This window comes from Lemur catta, chromosome 11, assembly GCF_020740605.2.
Source record: "Lemur catta isolate mLemCat1 chromosome 11, mLemCat1.pri, whole genome shotgun sequence".
NCBI lineage: Eukaryota > Metazoa > Chordata > Mammalia > Primates > Lemuridae > Lemur > Lemur catta.
The window spans coordinates 55,834,791-55,859,856 of NC_059138.1; the positions used below are offsets into that span (position 1 = coordinate 55,834,791).

Here is a 25,066-nt window from a genome sequence, read left to right on the forward strand (position 1 = left end):
CCTGTCAAATTGGAACTCCTTTTCTTCCCTTTGGAATAATCTGTTCTCTTCAGTTCATACTCATGTAAATCAAAGGGGTGGAAGTCAACACACGCCATATCCAAATATCAACTTCCTTTTTGTAATTAAGCAGGATTTAGACATTTGATTTGAATAAAGCTGGTGCTTTTTAACATGCAAACGCAATCCATATATTCATCTCTTCCAATTCTTTTCTGTCCTTATAAAGCAAAAGTTTGCCTTTAGCTCATGCCACATCTCTATTCCAGCCTAGGCATAGAAATGGGTTTCATATTTTCTAAAAAGGAGACAATAAGATTTAGTAAACTGTTGAAAGACAATACTGAAAAAGCTTTCTCTGACCCGAACATGTTTCGGTGAGCATTATTGTCAGATATGCACCTTTCTTAATGCAGAGTAAAATTTTTAAATAACAAATTTAATGCTGCTGTGTTATAATTCCCTTTTGCAATCTGAGTTCAATATCTCAAACTTTTGAATCTTTTTCTCATTTGGTTTTGGTCCAGAATGTTTTGTAGGACCTAAAAAAATCTGTTTATCCCAGCCAATTCATAAGAAAGAAAGAAAGAAAAAAAAAGCAAACCCAAATCAAGGGACAGTTTATGAAATATCTGACCAGTATGCCTCAAAACAGTTAAGATCATCAAAAACAAAAGAAAGCTGAGAAACTGTCACAGCTTGGAGAATCTTAAAGGAGACATTATGGTTAAATATATTGTGGTCTCTTACATAGGATCCTGGGAAAGGACATTAGATAAAAAGTAAGGACATCTGAACAGAGTATGGGCTTCAGGTAGTAATCATGTATCAATATGGATTAATTAGTTGTGACAAATGTAATAATAAGGACCATGCCAACAGTAGGGAAGACATTGTATAAGGTGCATGGGAACTGTACTATCTTCACAGCACAGTTTACTTTCCTGTAAATCTAAAGCTATTATACAAATTTATTTTTAAAAATTTGTACTGATTTCTCTACAGAGATTTCCACAGATTTCTCTGTTACTGTTGGTGATGGTTGGAATAGGAGTTAGAACCACTTTTTCCTTTACAAACAAAGTTTGTAAGGAAAACAAACGTTCCTTTTGCAAACTAGGAAATAGAAATGTCCCAGCTGCTCTGCAGTATGGCACATGGTGGCTCATATCTAGCATGACACCCAGCACAAGGCGAGTTTTCTGTGCAATGTGTGGTTGGTGATCCCAGGTAGTTACTTCCTAAGAATGACTTTGCATTTTCAAGAACTTGTTACCAAGTTTCTCCACCTTGCAGCTGTTGGGTAGTTAACTAGAATATCCAAAAGTTTTCTGTGTGTCTAAAGGGCTCATTTTCGCCCTGGTTATTTGGTATGTGCCTTGCATTTTAAGGCTCTCTAAAGGCTTTCCGGGTACAGATAAGGATAGAATGAACCTCAAAATTTTCATTCATGTTTTTGAACTTTTCCCTAAACACAGGTTATCCTTTTCTTTAGTTCCCAAAATGTGACCATTTTGTGCAAGATGTTTCTATTTCTCAATGAAAATATTGTTCTATTGTTTTAAAAAAGTATACATATTATTTCATATTTCTTGAGGTCAGAAGAATATTCCCTAGGTCTTATGTTTATGTCTCTAAGTAGGAAGTTTCTTTTTTTTGTTAAAGCACACAGGGGCACTATTCCCTTTTCACAAAACTTAATAACAAATCACATGATTATTTGGGGGAATAGACACACTCATTTAAAAAGAACTTATTGGATTGTAATGGCATTTTTGGTTTGGATGCATAGTGACAAGATGAAAACAAAGCATTTTCTTTCAAAGCAGAGACAATAAATACAGAGCTTGTCAGGAGTGACCCAGTTGGTTTCCCAGCTGCTAGATGTTCAGTACACTCTCCTGAAAGGATTAATTGGTCCCAATCAGTTCTCAGCAGGAAGTACCCACCTCATGGTAAATATCATTACAATTGGTACTAATTAGCTCTGTTGTCACCTGTCACAACTGATAGGTTGTGGGCTGAGTGAGGTGAGCGACCTCTAGACCAACAACAGAAACTCAACTGGGGAGGGATCAGAGACTCACTGCCAAGACCACTGCAGCAGGCAGGGAGCCTCAAGCCCTCTCTTCCATGCAGGGATGCATGAGGTTCAGTCCATGACTACCAGTCTCACGGAGGTGTGGAAGTCAGAAGTGTGGTGCTGAGGAGGGGGGATTGTGTATCTCAGAGAGAAAAGGCACCTGCATTCAATTGATGCAAGTTTTCACGGTATATTGGCTTCAAAGTCAGCCAGTCTATAGTTCAAATCTAGGCTTTGCCACCTACTATTCATTTGATCTTAAGCCAGTAGCTTTAATTCTCTCTGTCGGGGTTTCCTAATCTGAAAAAATGGAGGCAAAATTACCCACCTAATAGGACTGATGTAATGATGCACACGATATGCTTGACACTTAGTGCCAAAAATGTTGGAATGTGCCCACAAGGAAACAGCCATATAACCTGGGGTAACAGTGATAATGTTCATTAGCCTTCTGAACAACAAACAACAACACTCTCAGATGTTCAGGGTCCCCATGGAGAGTGGTGCTGAAGACAAGTTGGGACCTAAACCATTTTTATTTATTATTTTCTAGGAGCCTAATCATTTCAGTGGCTAGAGGAAGGGAAGAGAGATGTAAAAACTAGCAAATAACATGGAAGGAAATTAAGCAATGGCATCATGGCAGAGAATCACATCATGTTTCTCAGTTGGGCTGGTTGTGAAAATGGCACGTGACCCCATAAAGTAAACGTCCCAGGCACACACTGATGCAAAGGGAGACTCCTCCCACAGTGATATTGGTCCATACTCCACTAATTAATTGTTTTTGAACTGGGTTTTCCAATTTTCTCCATGACATGAAGCACCTAGTGCTTTTTAAGTACACAGATGGCCAGGCCTCTATCCTGGAAATTCTAATTCAGTAGATACAAGCTGGGACCCAGGAATCTTGTGTTTTTTGCTTATCTGTTTATTTGTTCTACTTGACATGTAAAAGTTGTATATATCTGTGGTGTACAATATGATGTGTGTGTGTATATATAGTAGAATGGCTAAATCAAGCTATTTAACATATACTTACATACTTATTTTTTTGTGGTAAGAACAATTAAAATCTAGTCTCTTAGCAATTTTCAAATATACAATATATTATTATTAACTGTAGTCACCATGATGTACAATAGATCTCTTGAACATATTCTTCCAGTTTAATTGATATTTTGTCCTTTGGCTAACATCTCCCCAATCCCCCTATTCCCAGCCTCTAATAACCATTCTGTGTTTTTAATGAATTCTCCAAATATTTTTTATTCAGATAAGCTTCAGAAATATTGTTTTATAACAGTACTTTTCACACTTCAATGCAAAATATTGATACCTGAGTCCCACCCCCAGAAATTCTGATTTAATTGGTATGGGATGTGGCCTGAGCATTGGAGATTTTTTTTTTAAGGCTCCCCAGTTGATGTGAAGATACAGGCAAATCTGGAATAACACTGATTTAGAAAATAGCCTAAGGAGAACCTGTAAATGATGAATAAATAATAATCAAATGTAAAGTTACATCACAGATCAATAGATTCCAGTTCTAATTCAAGGTGTGAATGGGTTGTTAAGAATAAGGGCTCAAATGAGTTAGACCACAGAACAACCGCTGCAGTAACACTTCTAGGGGATAGTTTCCAAACCTAGATCATCAGAACAGGACCAAGAATTATTGTGAGTATCATTTGAGAAATATTTATTGAGCAAGAGGTGTCCTCTGGACCTTCACCATCTATGGAGATGTTTCTTCGAATAGGGAAGTAGTCATTACTAACTTTACATGGGAGCATATTGTTCATCAAAGTCTTTAAACTACATTAGCTAATTCAAATCTTCCAACAGCCCCAGGGAAAAGAGGCAAAGAAAATGTCCTATTCCATGGGCAGGGCAAGAACTATCATGCTCCTATTATGAATTAAAAATTAAGGCTTTGACACTTCATACCCATTCAGATGGCTACCATTAAAAACAAACAAACAAACAAAAAAAAAAAAAACCCAAAACAGAAAATAGCAAATATGGAGAAATTGGAAGACTTGTACATTAGGGGTAGAATGTAAAATGGTGCAGCTGCTCTGGAAAACAGTATGGTGGTTTCTCAAAAAATTAAAAGTATAACTACCCTGTGATCTAGCAATTCCATTTATCGGTATATACCCAAAAGAATTGAAAGCAGTACCATGTTGTAGTTTGGTTAAAAAAACAGATTTGAAAGCAGAATCTTGGAGAGATATCTGTACATCCATGTTCATAGCAGCATTACTCACAATAGCCAAAATATGTCCACTGGATGAATAGATAAACAAGATGTGGTATACACATACAATGAAATATTATTCAGCCTTAAAAAAGGAAGGAAATTATGACACATCTTATGACATGGATAAACCACGAGGACATTATGCTACATGAAATAAGCCAATCACAAAAACAAAAATACTACATATTACTTGTACGAGGTACCTAAGGTAGTCAAATTCATAGAGACAGAAAGAATGGTGGTTGCCAGAGGCTGGGGTGGGGCAGTGCGGGGTGAGGGAGGAGTGAGGACTTAGTGTTTAATAGGTACAGAGCTTCAGCTGGGGAAGATGAAAATGTTCTGGAGATGGATGATGGTGATGGTTACACAACAATGTGAATGTGCTTAATGCCACTGAACTGTACACTTGAAAATGGTAAGGATGGTAAATTTTATGTTGGATTTCACCACAATTGTTTAAAATAAATAATTTGAAAATGTGCTCCAAAATAGGCAAACAAATAAACAACGTAAGGCTTAGAGGATTCATGTAGCTAGTAGGTGTCAGAACAGAAAGTCAGTTCTTGGGATTCCAAGTCTGCCAATCCTCCCTTCCCACCCCAGTGCTCCTCAGCGAGCAGGAACGGAAGGTGATGTTCAGGAAGAAGGAGAGAGGAATGAGTAATAGTCTGAGGAAAGAGTGATCTAAGTTGCCCAGACAGTTGTCCTGAAGATAAGAAACAAGGTTGGTAAGTTCCAGGAGGTCAATAACGTCTGCATACTCACTTTTAAAAATTAAGATATATTTTACATACCCTTTAAATTAATTTATCCTTTTAAAGCATACAATTCTATGAGAATTTTTTTAGAATATTCACAAAGTTGTACAATTAGCACTGTCTACCTCCAGAACATTTTTATCATCCCAACAAGGGGCCCCACACCTTCAGCAGTCATTCCTCATTCCCTCCACCCCCAACACCAGGCAACCACTCATCTGCCTAACCTCTATGGAGCTGCCTAGTCTGGACATTTTATATAAATGGAATCATATAATATGTGGTCTTTTAGGACTTGTTTCACTTAGAATGTTTTTAAGGTTCATCGGTACTTTATTCCTTTGAGTTGCCGAGCAACGTTCTGTTATATAGATATACCACATTTCATTTGTCCATTCCTCAGCCGATGGACATTTGAGTTTTTCCCACTTCGTGACTATTATGAATAATGCTGCTGTGAACATCAGTGTACAGGTTTTTGTGTAGACAGATGTTTTCAATTATCTTGGGTACATAACTGGGAGTGAATTGCTGGGACATACAGTAATTATGTTTAAGTTTTTGAGGAACTGCCGGACTGCTTCCAGAGGGGCTGCACCATTTGACATTTCCACCAGCATTGTAATGAATGTTTCCATCCCTCCACACCCTCACCAGCAAGTACTTCCCTTTTTAAAAAAAATTCTAGCCATCCTGGTGGATGTGAAGTGGTATCTCATTGTGGTTTACACAATACCTTTTGTATTCATAGCCTACAACCCAGGACTAGGCCCATGATGGGGTCTCAATAATGAAAGGCATGAAAATTCCAAGGAATTCTAAGAAAGATCATCAGGATGATTGGTTTCTAATCTTTGGCAAATCAAATTTTAGAATTAGCTGCTTTTTATTTTTTGCCATAAACTGAGTCAAGAAGTAGCAGGTATATTGCCTCAATTTTTGCTCCTGTTCATCCCACCCTAATGTGGTGATAACTTTCAGTAGATAGATGGTTACTTCTTTTAGAGTTGAGAAGAATGGCATGTGCAACCTGGGGCAGAAATGCAGGGAGGGGAACGGAGAGTTCTAAAGGAAACAGGACCCTTTCCCTTCATCTCAGTTAAAGTTAAGTGTCCAACTCATGGCTCCTGTTGGCTTGACCACGTCACACCTTCCACATCATGAGATGCCTGTGCTACATGATCGCCTGTCAGAGGGGTTTTCCACAGCACTGTTCTCTAATTACACGTGGTTCCATTAGCAAAAGAAATGGCTTTGCGGGTTTCTTAGGTACTTGCAGAAACATATACTAGTTTACTAGTAGCCAGAAGCATCTGATCTGTCTGCTTCACAGCCCTCTGACAGTGAAGCATGTGCTTTTAGGCAAATAAAATGTCAGCCACCATTTAAACAGCATATGGCAACAATATGACCCTTCCCTCCCTGGGGACCAGCCTCTCCCCAGAAGAGATGGTACTTGAAATAGGAGATGCTTCTGAGTGCAGGATGCCTATCCCTCCTACCCAGGCATGATGGCTGGGGAGTGGGCAGAATGCCCCACCCCGGAGGACACGGGCAGTTAGAACTAATGTGAGCCTAGGGGCGAGCTTCTCAGCCAGGAGTGGCCAAAGGCTGTCCGCCTGGGCACTTGGGTGTGTGGTTAAGGGGAAGTACCACCCCTAAGCTGTCCTGGATTATCTCTGCAAAACAGAAAACACCCTCCACGGCCATTTGCAGAGGGGTCTGGGCCGACTTGAATTGAACGTGGAGGTTTGCAGCAAGTGAAGGCTGACATTGCAAGTGGAGTCTGCACCTGTCTTGTCTCTGTGGAATTCCCTCTTAATGGGGTAAAATGAACTGACGTCTCTTGAAATAGATGATGAGAATGTGAACCCCAGTTAGTGGGTCAGCTTGTGTGCAAGTGAACAAACGTGGCGATGTGGACAAGCAGGAGGCCTGCCTTTGTAGGGACAGCCGGTAACCGGCCAGTCTGCTTAGGATTCCAGCCTAAACCAAGTTTCCTCGAGCCTCTGGGCCAATGCATCTGCGGAGAATACCAGAAATTGTCGATAGAATTGGCTTGGTCCTCAAAACATGGTTTCAAAACTTTGCTGGTCCTAATTTGGGGGAACCATATTATGCAAATAACCAAAAATGTGCTGCTTGCCCCCTTGGAAGTAGTGGTTCCTCATGCAACACTGTCTCTGTGTTATCTGTGTAAGAATAGAGTCAGTCGGATTCACCAGGTTTTTTGGGGTTTTTTTTTTTTTTTGGTGATGTAGGTTTTTGTTTTTGTTTTTATTTTAATTTCAATATATGACGGGGGTGCAAATGTTTTTTACATAGATACCCTGTATAATGCTTAAGTCAAGGTTTTTGGTGTGTCCGTCACCAGAATAGTGTTCATTGTGCCCAATAGGTAAGTTTTTATCCCATACCCCCCCTCCCACTCTCCCCTGTTCTTGGTTTCCAATGTCCTTTACATCTCTTTGTGCCCCTGTATACCCATCGTTTAGTTCCCAGTTATTAGTGAGAACATACGGTGTTTGGTTTTCCATCTGAGATACTTCACTTAGGATAATGGTCTCCAGTTTCAACCAAGTTGCTACAAATGACATTGTTTCATTCCTTTTTATGGCTGAGGAGTACTCCATGGTGTATATACACCACATTTGCTTTATCCACTCATGAATTTATGGGCACTTAGTTTGGTTCTAGGTTCACCAGTTTTGCATAAAGTTTTTAACGTATGAGTTTATCGTATTTCTGGTCCCCTGATTTGATCAACGACATGGCCACAGGAATGCAATCACTAGCCTTATAAAAACAAAGTTCAACTGTAGTGTCAAGAAAGCTTCCTTTGATTAGGCAGTTAACATGGTCCAAAAATTGTCACCAACTTTATAATTATTTCCCATTCATGTAAACTATTTGATTTGAATTTTCAAAGGCCATACATTATTCTTCAAAATAATTGTAAGGTTATAACATTTTAAAGGATAAAATAAAATAGGTAAAAAGTTAAAAACTACAGAAGTATCTATACGCATATGCATTCTTATAGAGCAAAAAATAGCAAGGTAAGGAAACTTCTTGTTTCCAATTAATTTTGCCTAAATTTTATCAATCACAGTTTAATAATTCTTTATTTTAACATTGAATAACTTATTGTCTTTAGAAAAATGTACTGTTAAAAATGAGGACCAAGACCGGGTACAGTGGCTCACACCTGTAATCCTAGCATTCTGGGAGCCCCAGATGGGAGGCTCACTTGAGGTCAGGAGTTCAAGGCCAGCCTAAGCAAAAGGAAGACCCCCATCTCCACTAAAAATAGAAAAAATTAGCTGGGTGTGGTGGTATGCACCTGTAATCCAGCTACTTGGGAGAATATCTTGAGCCCAGGAGTTTGAGGTTGCTGTGAACTAGGCTGATGCCACAGCACTCTAGCCCGGGTGACAGAGCGACACTCTGTCTCCAAACAAAAAAAAAAAAAAAAAACAAGAAAGAAAGAAAAAAAAATGAGGACCAAAGAACCAAAGAATGTCATATTTTTTAGTAGTGTCAACCAATTTTTCTGAAATGCTTTTTTAGTTTTTACCAAATGGATGTAACTGACAGGATGATATCATCTGACAGTAAATTCCATGACAATTGGCAACAGCAGTGACTGATCCATAGCTGCAGGAACAGCAGGAGGTGGCAGGCATTTTCCAAGAGCCTTTCCTCTGAGGAGGGTGGTGCAGACTCTCCAAATGGGAAGAGGGGCTCTCCTTGTCAGGCCTGCAGTGGGAGGGCCGATCCCATGTGTCTAAGCACCTAAACATTTGGATGAAAAATAAAAACTGAGTCAATCATCCGAATGTTTGCCACCATTACATCAAACATCAGCATACATACAAACATCTTGTGAAATGACCAAATTCTAAAGTTTACATCTATGTAATTGAGATCATACTGCCTTAGTGTTTCCATATGAATGATAGTGTCAAGTGTGATGTACCCCGGAGATCTGTGCTGAACACAGAAAAAACATATACATATATGTATATGAATATATGTATAGTTTTAAACATATACATCATGCAATGCATATAATATATGTTATAATTAATGTGTTGAAATTAAAAGGTAAGTGAAATTGATGAACATAACTATATCTCATCTTCCAAATATAAAATGAAAATAAACATAGCTACTCTTTTTCATCATGGAGATGTAAAATTGGTTTGCAACAAAACAAAGTAGGCTCTGGAGGCAGAACTCTGGTGCTTCAAGGTGTTGTTATTCTTTTTTAGCATTAATTTGACTTTTATAGAACTTAAATAGAATTTTGAATTTGAGATGGAGGGCTTTTGTGACATTTGAAATTTTTTGAAATGGTTTAGTTGACCTCAGCTGGAGCTAAGTGTTGGATGAAAAAATGAATGAAGAGTGAACAAATGGGTGAATGATAAAGTCGGTAGAGTTCTTATCCTGTGGGGTGTATTCTAGCTGACTGCCAACTACGTGTTTCAGTTTCGTAGAAATACTTCCACTGTTTGTTTTTCTCTGGTTTAGTCTCTCAACAAACTGCAAAATTAGGAGGGGTACGTGTTGGGATGTAACTGAAACACAGACGCAATCAAGAGGTTGAATTCTGGATTTTTTAAATTGAATGATATTCCTTTGTCTATATTGATTTGAGCTTTGGTAAATTCAATTGTTGATACCACCTTGATAATTTTAAGTATTTCTGAAGCTTAAAAAAAAAAACTCTTCAACATAGCTCCAGCAACATAAGAATTTCATCAATTGAAAACTAAGAATCATTTCTGTGGGATGTGTAAAACAAGAAGCTGACCAGCATTATTTTCTTTTTCTTTAATTCAGGATCATTATTGAGAGTTACTCTTGAACTTTATGAAAACCAGATTGGGGCACGAGCATGTTCTCCATCGAATTGTGTTCAAGGAATTGGAACTGAAAATCATTCAAACTAGGAAAACGTGACATCAAAAAATAGTCTACATTCTTTCTTCTCCCTCAGAGTATCTAAGACTGTTTCTGACTAGGAAGCCTTAGTTAGATAGTAGGTCTGGATTTTTTTTGTTGTTTTGGGGCTTTTTTTAGAAATGGATGTTTAGCTTACCAATCTGACAAAAGAGGTGATAATTTCTTTTTAATCACTACTTTGCTGGCTTAGCAATACAACTTTTTATCCTCTCACTTGTTTGCTCAGAAAGCTGGGATTTCTAACCATTGCCCACAGAAAAAAATCCAAATAGTGCCGTTCAAGGCCTTCTTTTGTCCAGTCCAGGAGACCTCCTCAGCCACATTTCCTACTACCTGCCTCTTCCACACAAGCTCCCTCCCAGCTGGAAAAGACTCTGGACTAACTGTTCACCAGTCTCTCTTTTGCTGCTTCCAGTCCTTTCTCCCCATTATCCCATCTCTCCACTTGCTGAATGTTTCATATAGACTTCAAGGTATGACACAGTGACACACCACCTTCCCTCTGTCACCCTGGGTAGACTGCAGTGGCATCGTCAGTGGCATCATCGTAGCTCACTTCAACATCAAACTCCTGGGCTTTCACTCTTGCTCAGACTGATCTCAAACTCCTGGGCTCAAGCAATCCTCCTGCCTCAGCCTCCCAGAGTGCTAGGATTATAGGGGCGAGCCACCACACCCAGCCCAGCTGGTCTTTCTAACCAAGGTCTTTCCATCCTCCTCTCTCCTCTCTTAACTAAAACAAATCTTCCCCTTCCACCCACCTCCTCCCACACACACACAGACACACACACGTGTCCCCAGGATTTAGTCATAACATGTAATAGTATCCAAGACACTTGGGTGTCCAAGTTGTCCCCTGCACAAGCATGTCAAGACCAAGGGAGAAGTAAGGGCAAAAATCCATCTTGCTCTCCACTTGCCAAGGCACGTGACTGCCCCCATGGCTGTGTCTGTGCAGAGGGGCACCTTTTTCTATTTCACACAAAGGCACTGTATGAACTAGGAGCAGCTCTGTTCATCTGCATCCTTGTTTTTCTAGTTCCCCTTACCAGGGTGCAAGTTTGTTGAGGGCAATGACTACCTTTTTATTCCCACCGTGCCTGGTACAATGGCTTTCTTACACATAGTAAGTTCTTAATGTATGTTCATTGAATTTAAATGAAGAAATGAAAGGTATTTATTAAAAACAATTACTTCCACTTATAAATGCAAATATGCAAAGTACTGCAGGAATCAAAATAGACTTAGCAGATGTGAAACAGTAACTTGTCTGATTTTAAGTGCATCATGGTTCTATATCAGCTGAGTAATTTCCTACAAAAATGTGGTGCCCAGTAGTCTGTTGTGGAGTTTCAGAAATGACATTTGTGACAGACTATGATAGAGCATGGCAGAGTCGGACAGAAATCCGTTTCGGGCTGTTTGTTAAAATAGGCGAAGGATAACATGAAGAATTGTCTGAAGTGGGCAGGACGAAGGTCAGGGAGAACACCCGTGGGAGGTTCAGGAATCTGGGGAGGAGCCAGTTGCATCAGTCTGAGGTCAGTGTACTTCTTAGAAGTCTACATTAAGCCAAAAACAAAAAACAACAACAACAAAGGACCCCATCTTAAAATCCTTGAAGCTAGAATTACTCTGACCTTACAAACACTGCAAACTGTGTAACTTGATGTGGACATGCCCTCAAAGTAAACAAGTGCTTTGTGAAGGCTTCAGTGGAGAATCAATATTTGTTCTGTTGCAACTTTATTCAATAAATGGGAAATGTCCACAGGACAAACTTTACAGACCACAAAAAAAATGATGTACTTAAGATAGGTTTTATGCCTATTTGGTGACATGGCCAGGACTTAAAATTTCAGAGTTCAAGTGGTAACCATTGACCAGCCTGTCAAGAGAAAGCCCTGTGTCTATGAACAAAATTCCCTAACTATGCACTTCACAGTCCCAGCTTTAAATGGCTGTATGTTGTCCAGGATGTGTTGCATTTATGTGATGACCTGTTTCCTGTTCCGGAAGAAACAAGCCTTCTACAGGACATGCATTCACAGAGCCTCTCTCTCTCCTTTTTCCTCACAGTCGTCTGTGATGTCTGTCTGCTTCGCCCGTTTCCATCCTAACTTGGTGGTTGGTGGCACTTACTCGGGCCAGATTGTCCTCTGGGACAATCGAAGTCATCGAAGGACGCCGGTGCAGCGGACACCGTTGTCTGCTGCTGCACACACGGTAAGTCAAAGTTTTGTCACAACCTTCTCAGCCATCCCAGCCCTGAAAGAGGAAAGAGCTCAACTCACAAAAGCATGGATGTTTCCAGTAACAACAAGTTATAAGCATCTTACCCAAAGGAAAAAAAGTCATTTTATCAAAAAGGCACGTGTGCTCGAATGTTTATTGCAGCACAATTCACAATCGCAAAGTTGTGGAATCAACCCAAGTGCCCATCAGTATTTGAGTGGATTAATAAAAGGTGGCATATGTATACCATGGAGTTCTACTCAGCCATTAAATAGAGTGGTGAACTAATACCTTTTTTTTTTTTTTTTTGAGACAGAGTCTCGCTCTGTTGCCCGGGCTAGAATGAGTGCCGTGGCGTCAGCCTCATTCACAGCAACCTCAATCTCCTGGGCTTAAGCGATCCTCTGCCTCAGCCTCCCGAGTAGCTGGGACTACAGGCATGTGCCACTATGCCTGGCTAATTTTTTCTATATGTATTTTTAGTTGGCCAGATAATTTGTTCCTATTTTTCAGTAGAGATGGGGTCTCGCTCTTGCTGAGGCTGGTCTCGAACTCCTGACCTTGAGCGATCCACCCGCCTCAGCTTCCCAGAGTGCTAGTATTACAGGCATGAGCCACCTCGCCTGGCCCTATAACAACCTATGTGGAACTGGAGACCATTCTTCTAGGCAAAGTATCACAAGAATAGAAAAACAAATACCACATGTACTCACTATTAAATTGGGAACTAATCGACCAACAGTCATGCACATATAATACTAAAACTCAACGGAAATAAAGCAGGGGGGGAGGAGGGAGAAGGGCAAGGGTAAATTCACGCCTAACAGGTACAATGCACACTATTAGGGTGATAGGCACACTTAGAACTTTGAATCAAAATGTACAAAAGAAATTCACGTAACCAAAACATTTGTACCCCTATAATATTATGAAATTTAAAAAAGAAGTGTCTATGTTATAGTTATTGTGTCTTGACTGACTAAAAGAAAGCTGAGTGAAAAGTAGTTCAATGAAGCACTGGGTTTACAGATACCTCTTAATAACCTACATGTTCTAGCATGTAGAAAGGATCTCCTTGGATGCCCCAAAGACCACCAGTGAAGAGAAACTTTGGAAGAGGCATCTGTGGAATTGTTTTCCTATAGAAACCCTTCGCATTTACGTTATAAAATAGAAATACATATTTTCAAATAAAGCATGAAGGGTAAGTATTTCATGTCTAGCGATGGTATATATGGGACTTTTGCCAATAGGCCTTTTCCATTTGAGATTTAAGGGAGTACTATGGCTTTAAATTCTGGAATGTGTGATGTAAGTCTCAATGTAAAGTCTACAGTGACAATATAATCCCTAGGGTTAGAAGTCAACATCTCAAAACCATTACCCATAATTTAGTAGAAGAGGTTCAGTGTAGTCTTCATGAGACAACTATTCTGTCATTTCCTTTAAGAGAATGACAGGTGTGTATAGCAATTGTTAGGAGGAATGAGAAGACAGGCATGTCTCCATCAATCCTTGCTACCTTGACATTCAGGATAACTGATGTTCTTTCTCTGAAATGCCCAAATTATGCCCAAGGATACAGCTCTACTATTGTTTTCAATTTCCTTAATGTGATTGCCTCATCTGTTTCATCTACTGGCCTCAAAATCATTCTGGCTTGAAAAAGAACTGCTAGCTGCTTCAGCTGAGACCATGAGGAAGAAAATTCTTTCACTCTTGTAAGATTGACAATGGGAAATGACAAATACCAAGTCTGTCCTAATTTTGATTGATGGGGGCTGAAGACACACAGGTGAAACTAGTTCTTGGGAATTTTGGGAAATTGCTCTTGCCTACCCTATTTTTCCAAACTAATTACAGAAAATTGTGGCACAGGAGAAGACAGGCTTAATGCAGGTGTTTGCTCAAGTAGTGTGAAACTACTTCTTGACTCTATGTGGATGTCTGGTGCATTGTGAACATACCTTTTGAAATTTCCAAAATTATTAATCCAAATGGTAGAACATTTAGCAATAAGCTTTTGGGGAGAATCCTAACCCAGGGACTCTTCCAAAGAGTTAACCATTCTTTTTCAAGTAACTTAAGAGTGTGATCATCACAACTAAAATACTATTATTATCAAACATAGTGGCATTATTTCTGTTAGAAAATAAACAAAAATATGTCCACTTTTCTCTTTTACTGTGTTTTATCTAATCCCTAGCTAAAAGCACACAGTTAATTTTGTGATTATCTTTCCACTTCCATTATTGCCTGACTGGTTGGTATGAGGATCAGAAAGGAAAAAGAGACTCACCGCAAATTACTAACTAATTTCCTTTCACACCCACCACACATATGCATTTGGGACAACAGGAAATCATAATTAAAAGAAAAATCCTTCTGCCACACAATTAGTTTATTCCTAAAATAAATAAAAACAATCTGTCATCCTTACTGGAAAAATAAGCTATACTGTTGCTTTTTTCTTTCCATTAAGTAGAGCTGTATATGTGTGTGTGTGTGTGTATGTGTGTGGTGTGTAGGCATGCTGCAGTGTCTGCTTCTGTTTTGGTTTCTTTACATCTCTCTTTTTTCTTTTAAACCGAGTTCTATTACTCATGGAAGTGCAGGCCAGTAGCTCTGATTAAAGCCCAGGAGAGGCTGCCACACACACTCCTTCTCTGGCTGTTTGGCTCTACGTATTCTTCCTGCCTTCTTTCCCTACTGTGCCTTCTAAGTCCTAATGTATTAGAGATTTGTGTTGATGTTCAGTGATTAACAGAGAAGCCCCATGGTTAGATGGATATTGAGTTCATAGAGTATTTGGACCCTGCTTTCCCATTCTTCAGGTTTACCAAGCCTACTGTTTTTAGGTGAGAATTTGTTACATACATCCTTCCATTTGATTTCCACACAAAGCTTTGCACATTGTGTGGCTCTAGGCTAGAGTTTGATTGTACACTGTCTCAGGTTCCACATACACCAGAGACTGGGAAAGAGTATTGTCTGTCATCCCACAATCAATCAGTCCTCTTGATATTTAGAGAGCTGATCAGGATAACATTTAGTTTCAGATTTCTGTGGTACTTACAACTGTGTAGATCCACCAGGGCTAATTCCTTTGAAAGTTTCAGTAGGAATGTGGTGTGAAAGACATGGGGACTCGGTTGACTGTCCATCAACATGGGTGAAAGAAGGGATGTAACTGTCAAAAAAGCAGATGTAATTTTAGGATGGATTAAAGCAGGTGTATTTTTTTATTACATGAGAAGTGACAATTCAATGCACCCATATTTCTTTGTTCTGCTGGTAATATTAGAGTAGACAGTTCTATTTCACTCTCAGAAAGTCACTGTTAGAGGAACTCAGATAAAATACAGCATATTCAAAAGAGATTGACCAGGATGGGAAAGTTTTGAAAACCAGGTACCCAAGGAACAGCTGAAGGAATTTGTGATGGTTAGTCTGAGTAAGATAGGACCTATGGGGGGAGGGGGTAATGTGAAACAACAATCTATAAATATTCAAACAGCTGTATTGTTTTGACTTGACCAGCTTGATACTAGATCAAAAGTATTTCCTTGGACTTTCTTTATCCTCATCAGTGGAAGAAAAATCTCCCCAGGAATCAATGTTAAATCTGGCTACCCTTTAAGAAAGGTGTTTAAGTGGAGTTTGGACCACCTCTTGGTTGAGGCAGATGAGTAGCTTCACTAGATGATTATTACTGCTCCTCCTGACCAGCGGTTTATATGATAATAATAGTTTGGGAACCATCCTTTATATAATATTAACTTTCCAATATTAAAGATTGTTTCATTATAGTTGTGGCGAGGTATTATGGACAGTAACTCATCAAGAGTAAGACTTAGACTGTCAGCTATTTGCAAAGAGAAGCATCAAGTAAGTTGTGGTTTGGCCACTGATAGCTAAGCTGCCTGAAATCTAACCCAAATTGCTGCTAGGTTCTGCTTGTGCTAACCTTCCATTTAGTGTTTAATGCGCAGCTGCAAATAATTTTGGCCTACCATTTAGAATTCTGCAGTGGAATAACCTACTGGAGTGTGACAGAAGGTTAGAGCATCTTGCTTTCAGTTCCTGGGATGTACAAATGACCTTTCTCAAGGCCCTGGCCAAACCTAAGCCTCCGTACTACTCCAAATGGTGTTTTGAAAAATAAATCTATCATTATCCTAGATTTTGCAGTCACATTAAAGGACCTAATTTTATCTCACTAGGTAAGTTGTGCCAATAATTTCACAGCCAATATCTTCCCCCCAAAATTAAACAGGCAGATGAATACTAACTACTTTTTATAAAGAATGTTAACAAATGTTTGACACTGTGACTATTATTCACTAAACTCCAGATTTAGTAACACATACACCTTCCAAAAGTCAGTAGTTCTACCCTTTGGAAGACTGTCTTTTTCCATCACTCACGTTGAGCTTAGAAGCCAAACTCTGCAGTGGAGACCTATCCACATTCCTCTCCCTGCCTTGCCTCTGCCCCACCAAGCCTCATTTGCTCCCTTCAGTTCCACTGCGCTGCATCTGGCTGAGCAAGGTGAAGCTTTGCAAGGATTTCCACTACTCTGTGTTGCTGCCAGAGCCTTTAGAAAGAAATCAGGTTCAAATCAAAAGTGGCAAATGACCTAAGGCTTGTATTATAGTAGGATTATGTCACTCTTTAATCCTTGTTTTGGAGTAATGTGTTTGACACTCAAGTGTAAGCATTTCCTCTTGGATCTGTGTCTGATCCTCCGTGTTTATGTTTTCGCAGCATCCCGTGTACTGTGTCAATGTTGTCGGGACCCAGAATGCTCATAACCTCATCACTGTCTCCACCGACGGTAAAATGTGTTCCTGGAGCCTGGACATGCTCTCAACTCCACAGGTGGGTTTGTTTTCCCCTACACATAAGTGCATCCTGGTTAAAAGAGACACCTACTTAATGGAACATAGTTCCTAAAAGCCAAACCCTCACATCCTATAGGAGCTAAAACCAATGGATGCACTTGAAAGAGTGGGGCCTGCTTTCAGCAGTCTCCTCTGGAAGCCAAAACCCATTTCCTTTACCACAAATCATGTAATTATTGTAATACGTTAATCCTTAGGTCAGTTTCAAGTGAAAATGAAATAATCCATTTTAAAGCATAGTAATTATGGAAGTTGCCTATGGTATGAGTTGTACTTACCCTACAGCATTGTTAAACAAATGCAAATGAGGTTGGGGCTCAGCAGAGCAATCCCTTATGGGTACTTGCCTTGGAGGAAACGTCTCCCAGCAAAACAGAAATCCAAGCCCTTGCTTGTATCTGCAGCCTAGACAACCGCCTATGTGTTTGAAGAATTTGTCAAACCACCTGTTTTCCCCTCTGGAATGTTTGTTAGGATGGCTCCTGCCATGCCTTGCTCAACAAATGAAAAGTCAAAAATGAAAAAGTTCCAAAGTTTCCAAACCACTACTGATTGCAGTAATAGGAACCAAACAAAGGAGCAGAAGCAGAGAGACTGGGGAGAGAGTCTGCATGTAAATGCAACTTGCAAAATATACGTGTGTATGCAGAGACACGTGCTTGCACGCACGAACACACACATACACACTCTTTCCACATTTCTCTGTGTGAAAAACAGTACTTCATCATCCTCCAGCTAAAAGCCAGAAAGAAGAGTTCATTGTTACAGACTTTGACAAAAATGTAAGGAAACATGAAGAAAATTGTAACAGGTATCTAGGAGATAATTCTCAATTTTAACTCTCCTATTCCCTTTCCTGGAATAACATCCCTAGAATGCCTGTCACACAATTTTAGAAGACATTAAAGTTTCAAAATATACATAAGGAAATGTGGAAACTAAAGAACCTCCTTTAAGTCTTCACAAAATACAGATGCAGAGAATACTAAGACTAAATCAGTTCTTTTTATAACTTTAGGGGGAAAAGAGAGAGTGCTAATAAGCTGCTTACAAGTGAAGTTCCTCTATTTTTGCTAATCATTAACATGACGCAGGTCTGGAGTTGTGTGGGGGTATCTTATAGCTTTGTCTTAAAATTCTCAGCCATGTGTTGTTTTATTTTAAAAGCATGGAGCTTATAAACATATAAAAAGAGCAAACCCTCTATTTAGGAATTTTTAATTGGCCATTTTTTAAATTGCATATGTATTTGTGTAGGTTAAAACCAGTTATACGGGGCTTCAAGACCATTTGTGTTGGTTGTCAGCACACCCACAGGCTGCTGTGTCTATGCAGAGGTTGAGAATTTCATGGCCTGGCTTCTGTGGATGGCATGAAGGAGTAGGAAAAACTGACAGTTATCCTTGTCCCTCTGTCTCCCAATTAGGCAACCAAGAGACTTTGCCTTCCTTGCTATTTTTCATGATGGGACAGAACACTGGGTGGCCTGGTTTTCTGTATTACATTGTCATAGCATCTTCTTCTTTAGCCCAGATGTTGACGCACTTGCTATGCATGGATCTCACAAACTGTGAGCACATCACAGGACCACGTGGTCTGTGCTGCCTAGGCTGTTAGCATGTACTTTTGATGTATGGACTCCCTGGCTGAAATGACCCGGTTTATTTGTTTGTACAAGAAAAACTGAACTCCCGAGAAACTATAATGGGAGTTCAGTAGTGATAGCCCAGATGGGAGTTCATGATACCCCAGAATGATTTTTCAAAATTATTAATATTTCAGATACACAAAATAGGCTGTTGGATGTAAATAGCCAGAGTACTCAGGAACATTAGCTATAGTAAATTACTCTTCTCTGTTATTAAACTTAATTCAGCAGTATATCTTTTAAAATTGGGAACCTTTAATTTCCATTTTTAAAAAATCATTTTATAGGAAATAAAGATTTTCATTAACTATGTTAAAGACTTATTTAAATATCATTCTTGGCAGGCTTATAGCCTATACTCCCAATGGCTGTCCTTCATGAAATCTAGTCCTTGTTGAAATCTGGTTTTTATGACCTGAGTGACAACTTTCTGGTTTTAGTCCGTGGAGGACACACACTCCTGCTTTGACAAATGTGCTTAGTATACCTGGTATTAATACATGTGTATTCTCATGAACAATTGATTTTGAAAATGTTTGTAAATACAAGGGTATTGTGTGTTTTATTAAAGCCTGGAGCTGACAAGTGTAACCATTACAGTATTATCTTTAGTTTCTGCACCATTAGTTTCAAAATTCTCACCTGTCATCTCTGCCTGACTCAAGAAGCAGCAGCACATGCTGATGAAATCCAGCCGGCCTGAAACCAGAGCTCCACAGAAGCATGAATGTCAGGGGCAGTAAAGCGTGGTTTCTGGCACAGCCGGGGGCTTTTGTAATGCTGTGTGAAAAGCAAACAGACAATTTAGCCAAATGATTTTTCCGTGCTATCTTTGGCATGGCAAGGAGTTGACAGATGGAAATGTAACCACACCATGTTTTGGTAGGAGAGCATGGAGCTGGTGTACAATAAGTCCAAGCCTGTCGCTGTTACCGGAATGGCTTTCCCGACAGGAGACGTCAATAACTTCGTGGTTGGCAGTGAGGAGGGTACAGTCTACACGGCTTGTCGTCATGGAAGGTGATTTTCTGTTTTCTTACCAATGACATGTTCCTCATTTCCCAAAGTCTGCTATCACCTTCTGGAGTATACCCACCTTGCATTCTGAGAAAGGTATTTCTGAAGAAATGCACAGCACAACTTCAAGTCTTCCTTATCTTAAAGCATACATACATCTGCTCTGCTCTTTGGCCATTTGGAAGTCTTTGGCGGTTCTTGAGGCCTTGAGGGGGAAAGTCCAACCTTCTCAGCATATCAGATAAGACCGCCTGCCCCTGCCCAGCCTCCTCTTCTCCACGCACCTTCAGGCTCCAGCCATGTGCCCATCGGGGTAACAACCCCCAGATATTGCTCCTCCCTCCATGCCTCCACGCACGTGTACATTCAGCTTCTGCTGAGTCTAGCATTACTCTCTGTTTTGCCTGGTTAATGCCTCCTAATCATCCAAGGGCCAGCACAGAGGTCATTCCGTGTTGAGACCTATCCTGACTCCTGGACAAAGAAGACTTCCTCCTTTAAGTCCCATTGAATTTTCATTCCTTTTATTCATTCATTCTTTCAAGGAATATTTGCTATTACTAAGAACTTACCATGTGTCAGACACCATCATAAGGATACAGTAAAGAACAAGACTGGCATAGATTTATGTTCAGGTTAAGGGTAAAAGACTAATAGGCAAGTAAATATATGGTTTAGCATGATAAGTGCTGTGGAGAAAATCAAGGTAGAATAAGCAGAATATGACTATAGGCTGTAAGGCTTACTATTTCATATATTTCTCTTATGCTTCTGTAATATCATTAATCATATTTTGTTTCCATTATTCATTCCTCTGCCATTTTTCTCTTACTAAACTATTTCCATTTCGTCTTTGATTCCCTGCCAAGTTCCGGGCACATAGTAAGTGAGGAGCTAAAAGTCTATATGGGGAATAAAGAAATGACAGTTTCCGAATATTATACAGAAGTGTCTTGAAACCATTCCTCCCAGTGAGAGGGGTTGGAACTGTAGGAGTCACACAATCCACTGTGCAGTTTCCAGGTGACAAGAACTCTACCTTGATTGAGAGATTGGCAAATGTCCCCAGAAAACAGAGCTGTCAAGATAAAGTGGAATCCAATAATTTGGACTAGATTATAAAATTGCATGCAGAGCTTAACAGGTGGCCTCACATCTTTTGAAAGATTCACTATGTTCACACTGGTGCTTAAGTTCCCTTTTGCTTTAGTAGTTCTTGTTCAATTGATTTATTCATGTCTTGCACTCATCCCAGGCTATTAAGATTTAATGAGGAACCACCACAAATTGTTCCAAGTTCATATTCCTGTGTTTTTGTGACTTGTAGAGGTAACAAGCATCTGTGGATCAGCTCTGTGTTTTTTTTTCCATTCAGATAATACAAGCTGTGATGTTCCTGCTATTCTGCACATAGAAACAAACAAGATTTGCCCTGCTCACATGATTTAAAGGCAACTTGGGGAGCTATGCCTCACGGCTCCATCCCCAATGTTCCTCCTTCATAGAAGCTGGCAAAAAGCACACATTAAAGTCTTATCAAAGCATACAAAGATCTGATGAAGTTATTCATTCACATACACATTTGCCCCACACCTACTTTGAGCGAAGTGCTTTGCTAGATGGTACAGGGCCTGCAGACTTCATTTAAACTTAGCTCCTGTCTTTAAGAAACTGATGAGAGTGGGAAAGATAAATGCACAAATATCCAGAAGACACGTGGAATGTCATAAGTAGCATGAGAGGTGCAGAGGGTACAGTGGGCCAGACATGGAGCCACAGCTTTACCTGCACACATATTGGAACCAACAGGGCGTGGGATCAATTGACCTAATCCAGGGTATGCCTAGGTCCTTCCTTATCTGTGAACGCTATAGAACATGTTCATTGATAGGTTTCAGATTCCTTCTTTTTTAGTTTGTCTAATGTGAATAACCTTTTCTGTGATGGATATTTTTGGCCTGTGGCTATTGTCCTTTCCAAGCACAATCAAGTATATGCTCTGTGATTCAAAAAGGGGTCCCTAGGACACACATCACAGATCTCTTTACAACAAACTTCATTTTGCTTTTTACATTGGTCCATCTAATTCCACCAGAAATATAAAATACAAACCTCAGCAAAGTCATAACCTAGCAGGCATTGGGTTTGTAGTGATTATAAATGGGTCATATGGGGCTACAGGGAGAAGCAGGGCATTGCTATTTTTCACCTAACATAGAGAAGGTGCAAATCCACTTCCATGCATTAAACAAGGTCCTCATTTTACACCCTATAAACCGTTTCAGGATGCTGTTAAGGGCAAGTGGAGTCTCACCAGGGCCCACTTCAAAGACCCGTTCCTCGGTTCATTAGAACAAATTTCAACGACCACGTGTAGAAGTGCTGTTAGCAGTTTCACTGGGCGTACTTTCCGAGTGCCTGTTACAGGGGACACACGCTGCAGCGCTTTGTGCGTGACTCCACGTTTTGCTCAGCACGTTGACATTTATTTGTGCTCCAGAGGCCCAAATGTTTTAATACTGGAATTCATTTTTACTCTTGGTGACACAATATTAAGATTCTACAACCCCTTACATATTTGTCATATGTAAAACCTTATGCACATGAATTTTAAAATATACTATTTTTGGTATATTTTCTCAGATTTCCCTAATTGTGTATGATTGCATGCAGACCGTTATGTGATCGTAGAGGGCTGGAAATAACCACAGCTTTGTTAAATAAGCGAAATATGTCTGTGGGTGGCTTTTAAAATGTTTACCACTATTTCTCAAATGTGCTTCTGTCTTTAAAAAAGGTAGAAGGGACATAAGATTGTCCTTTTTTCTTTGCTATTTCATTCAACAAATATTTATTGAGCACTTACTGTGTGCTAGACACTTGGCAACAAGAAAGACAAGGTACTCGCCCTTATGGAATTTACAGTGGATCTGTAAGTTTCTCTTCTGTTTTCAGTGAAGAGAAAACATCACTTTCTCCATATTTTATTTAAATCATGTGTATCATGGTGACAAAGGTTTCTACAAAGTGTTACATTTTTAGTTATGCAACTTAATTGAAGAAATTTCCTGGAAAGAATAAATAATTATTTCTCCAAGGGTGTTTGGAATTTTATAGCCACTAGGCTCCCCAAAAAGAGTTAAAATATAATAGAACATATACAAAATGCCACTTCAAGAATAAAATAGTCTTACTATAAATATGAAAGCTTCTGAGATCTAAGTATATTTGTTTCCATCAAAATAGCTGCATCTACAATGACAGGACTTGAGGAACTCCTGAAAAAGGATTAAATGATAAAATTTGATATTAAATTCTGAATTTTAAAGAGATGAAGTTGCCCCAGATTGTTTTTTTAATCACCAAAAATAGTGTCACATGTTTGCAAACAATTTCCTTCCCTCAAGATAACTGTGAAAGCAGTTTCATTTTTAGTGGTGTATGGTGGTGGTTCTAAGTTATGGAGAAGTAATTATGCAGAGATGAGTCTGGGGTTTTTTTTTTTAAGCAATCTCTGCTTTGCAAAGGTCACCACTCACATGTGCTCTTCATGCAGCAAAGCTGGCATCGGTGAGGTCTTTGAAGGTCACCAAGGGCCAGTGACGGGAATTAACTGCCACATGGCAGTGGGCCCAATCGACTTTTCCCACCTGTTTGTTACATCATCATTTGACTGGACTGTCAAACTGTGGACCACAAAGGTAAGAATCCCTTGATTGAAATTCTCAGGTAATATATAAGGGAAGAGGATGGTTTTTCACTTTCTGAGGAAGTTGTAGGGGACAGTTGCACCTGAACCCTCTTCCAGGAGAACTGGCATTGGAACTTCATACACCCACTGGTGAACCCAACCTGCCTCAGAGCTAGTTAAGGCTCACTTTCTCAGTCCATTTTACTTATTTTTAAATATATAAAGTAATACTGGAAAATATTCTGACTGTAAAAAATTCCAATGGTTCAAATAATGATGAAGCTGACATCATTCTTCATCAACTCTAACCTGGTCCACAGCATCCCCTTCATTGCCTGTCCCCAGTCCCCTCCCCAGAAGTGACCTCTCTTATCAGTTCAGTGTTGGTCTTCCAGAACATGGTAGCGTTTACTTACTTATGTGTGTACTTAATGGAAAAATATACTTTGGGACTTCAGTTGTTTGTTTTATTGTTTGGTTGGTGGCATGGGTTTTGGGGTTTTTGTTTTGTTTTGTTTTTTTCTCTTGGTGGTTTTCAAGCTGGTAAATGGATTATGTTATTTGTGTTTTAAAAGGTAATTCTGACTATGTTTTAGAGCAAGAAGAAAAGCAAAAGCCATCTGAGAGGAAGGTACAGTAATCTAGGGAAGAAATGACAGTGCCCAATGGCTTAGACTAGTGGTCTGGGATGGAAAGAAGTAAATGAACTTGAGAACCATTTGAGAGATAAAAGCCACAGAAATTGGTGATTGGTTTGCTAGGCGGAAGGAAGGAGGGGGAGTAATCAGCAGAGGATCCAGGCTTCTGACCTGGGCAGCTGGTGCATCGTGGCAGCCCTCACTGCGCTGGAGAGCACCAGAGGAAGGGCATGGAGGGGAAGAGCTTTGCACATGCTGAGGTTAAGGGGCCTGAGAGGCCCATTTCAACATCTCCACGAGGACAGATGAAGAGAGATAGCTGCAGGTATGCACCTGGTAGCAGTCACAATAGCAATGATATTCACAGCCAAAAGAGTGTTTTTTAAAAGAAACACTAAGATTCAATCTGGAAGAAGAGGAATACTCAGAAAATAAATGGGAGAAGTGGAACTAGAAAAGAGATTAAAAAGTAACCCAAGTAATAAAAGACAAATTAGCATTTTGTGTGTGGCTTCATGGGTATCAATGGAGAAGACCATGTCAAAAGTACAGAATGGGCTCTTAAAAATGCACAACCTCCTTATAAGAGAAATTCAAATGAAAACTGAGTTGAGAAACCTATTTTCAGCTTTCAGATTGATAAAAATCTAAGTTTCACAACAGACTCTGTGATGAAGCTGAAAGAAACTAGCCATTCTCATTTCCATTGCCACTGAAAATGCAAAATGGCACAACACTATGGAGGAGAATTTGGCAACATCTAAAAATAATACATGTGGCAACATCTAAAAATAATACATGCTTTAACAGAGCAATTTCCACTTCTGGGAATCTATGCCAAAGATAGACTGGCAA

General features: G+C 39.6%; 1 protein-coding gene across 2 annotated transcripts in view; it reads left to right on the plus strand.

The window, feature by feature from the left end:
* The window catches only part of DYNC1I1 (dynein cytoplasmic 1 intermediate chain 1), a 299,869-nt gene that overhangs the window by 220,185 nt on the left and 54,618 nt on the right, over positions 1-25,066 (plus strand). For both annotated transcript variants that reach the window (XM_045565532.1, XM_045565533.1), the window contains 4 exons: positions 12,158-12,304; positions 17,081-17,194; positions 19,752-19,885; positions 23,439-23,583. In XM_045565532.1, coding sequence (XP_045421488.1) covers positions 12,158-12,304; positions 17,081-17,194; positions 19,752-19,885; positions 23,439-23,583 — 540 coding nt within the window. The remainder of the gene's footprint in view (positions 1-12,157; positions 12,305-17,080; positions 17,195-19,751; positions 19,886-23,438; positions 23,584-25,066) is intronic.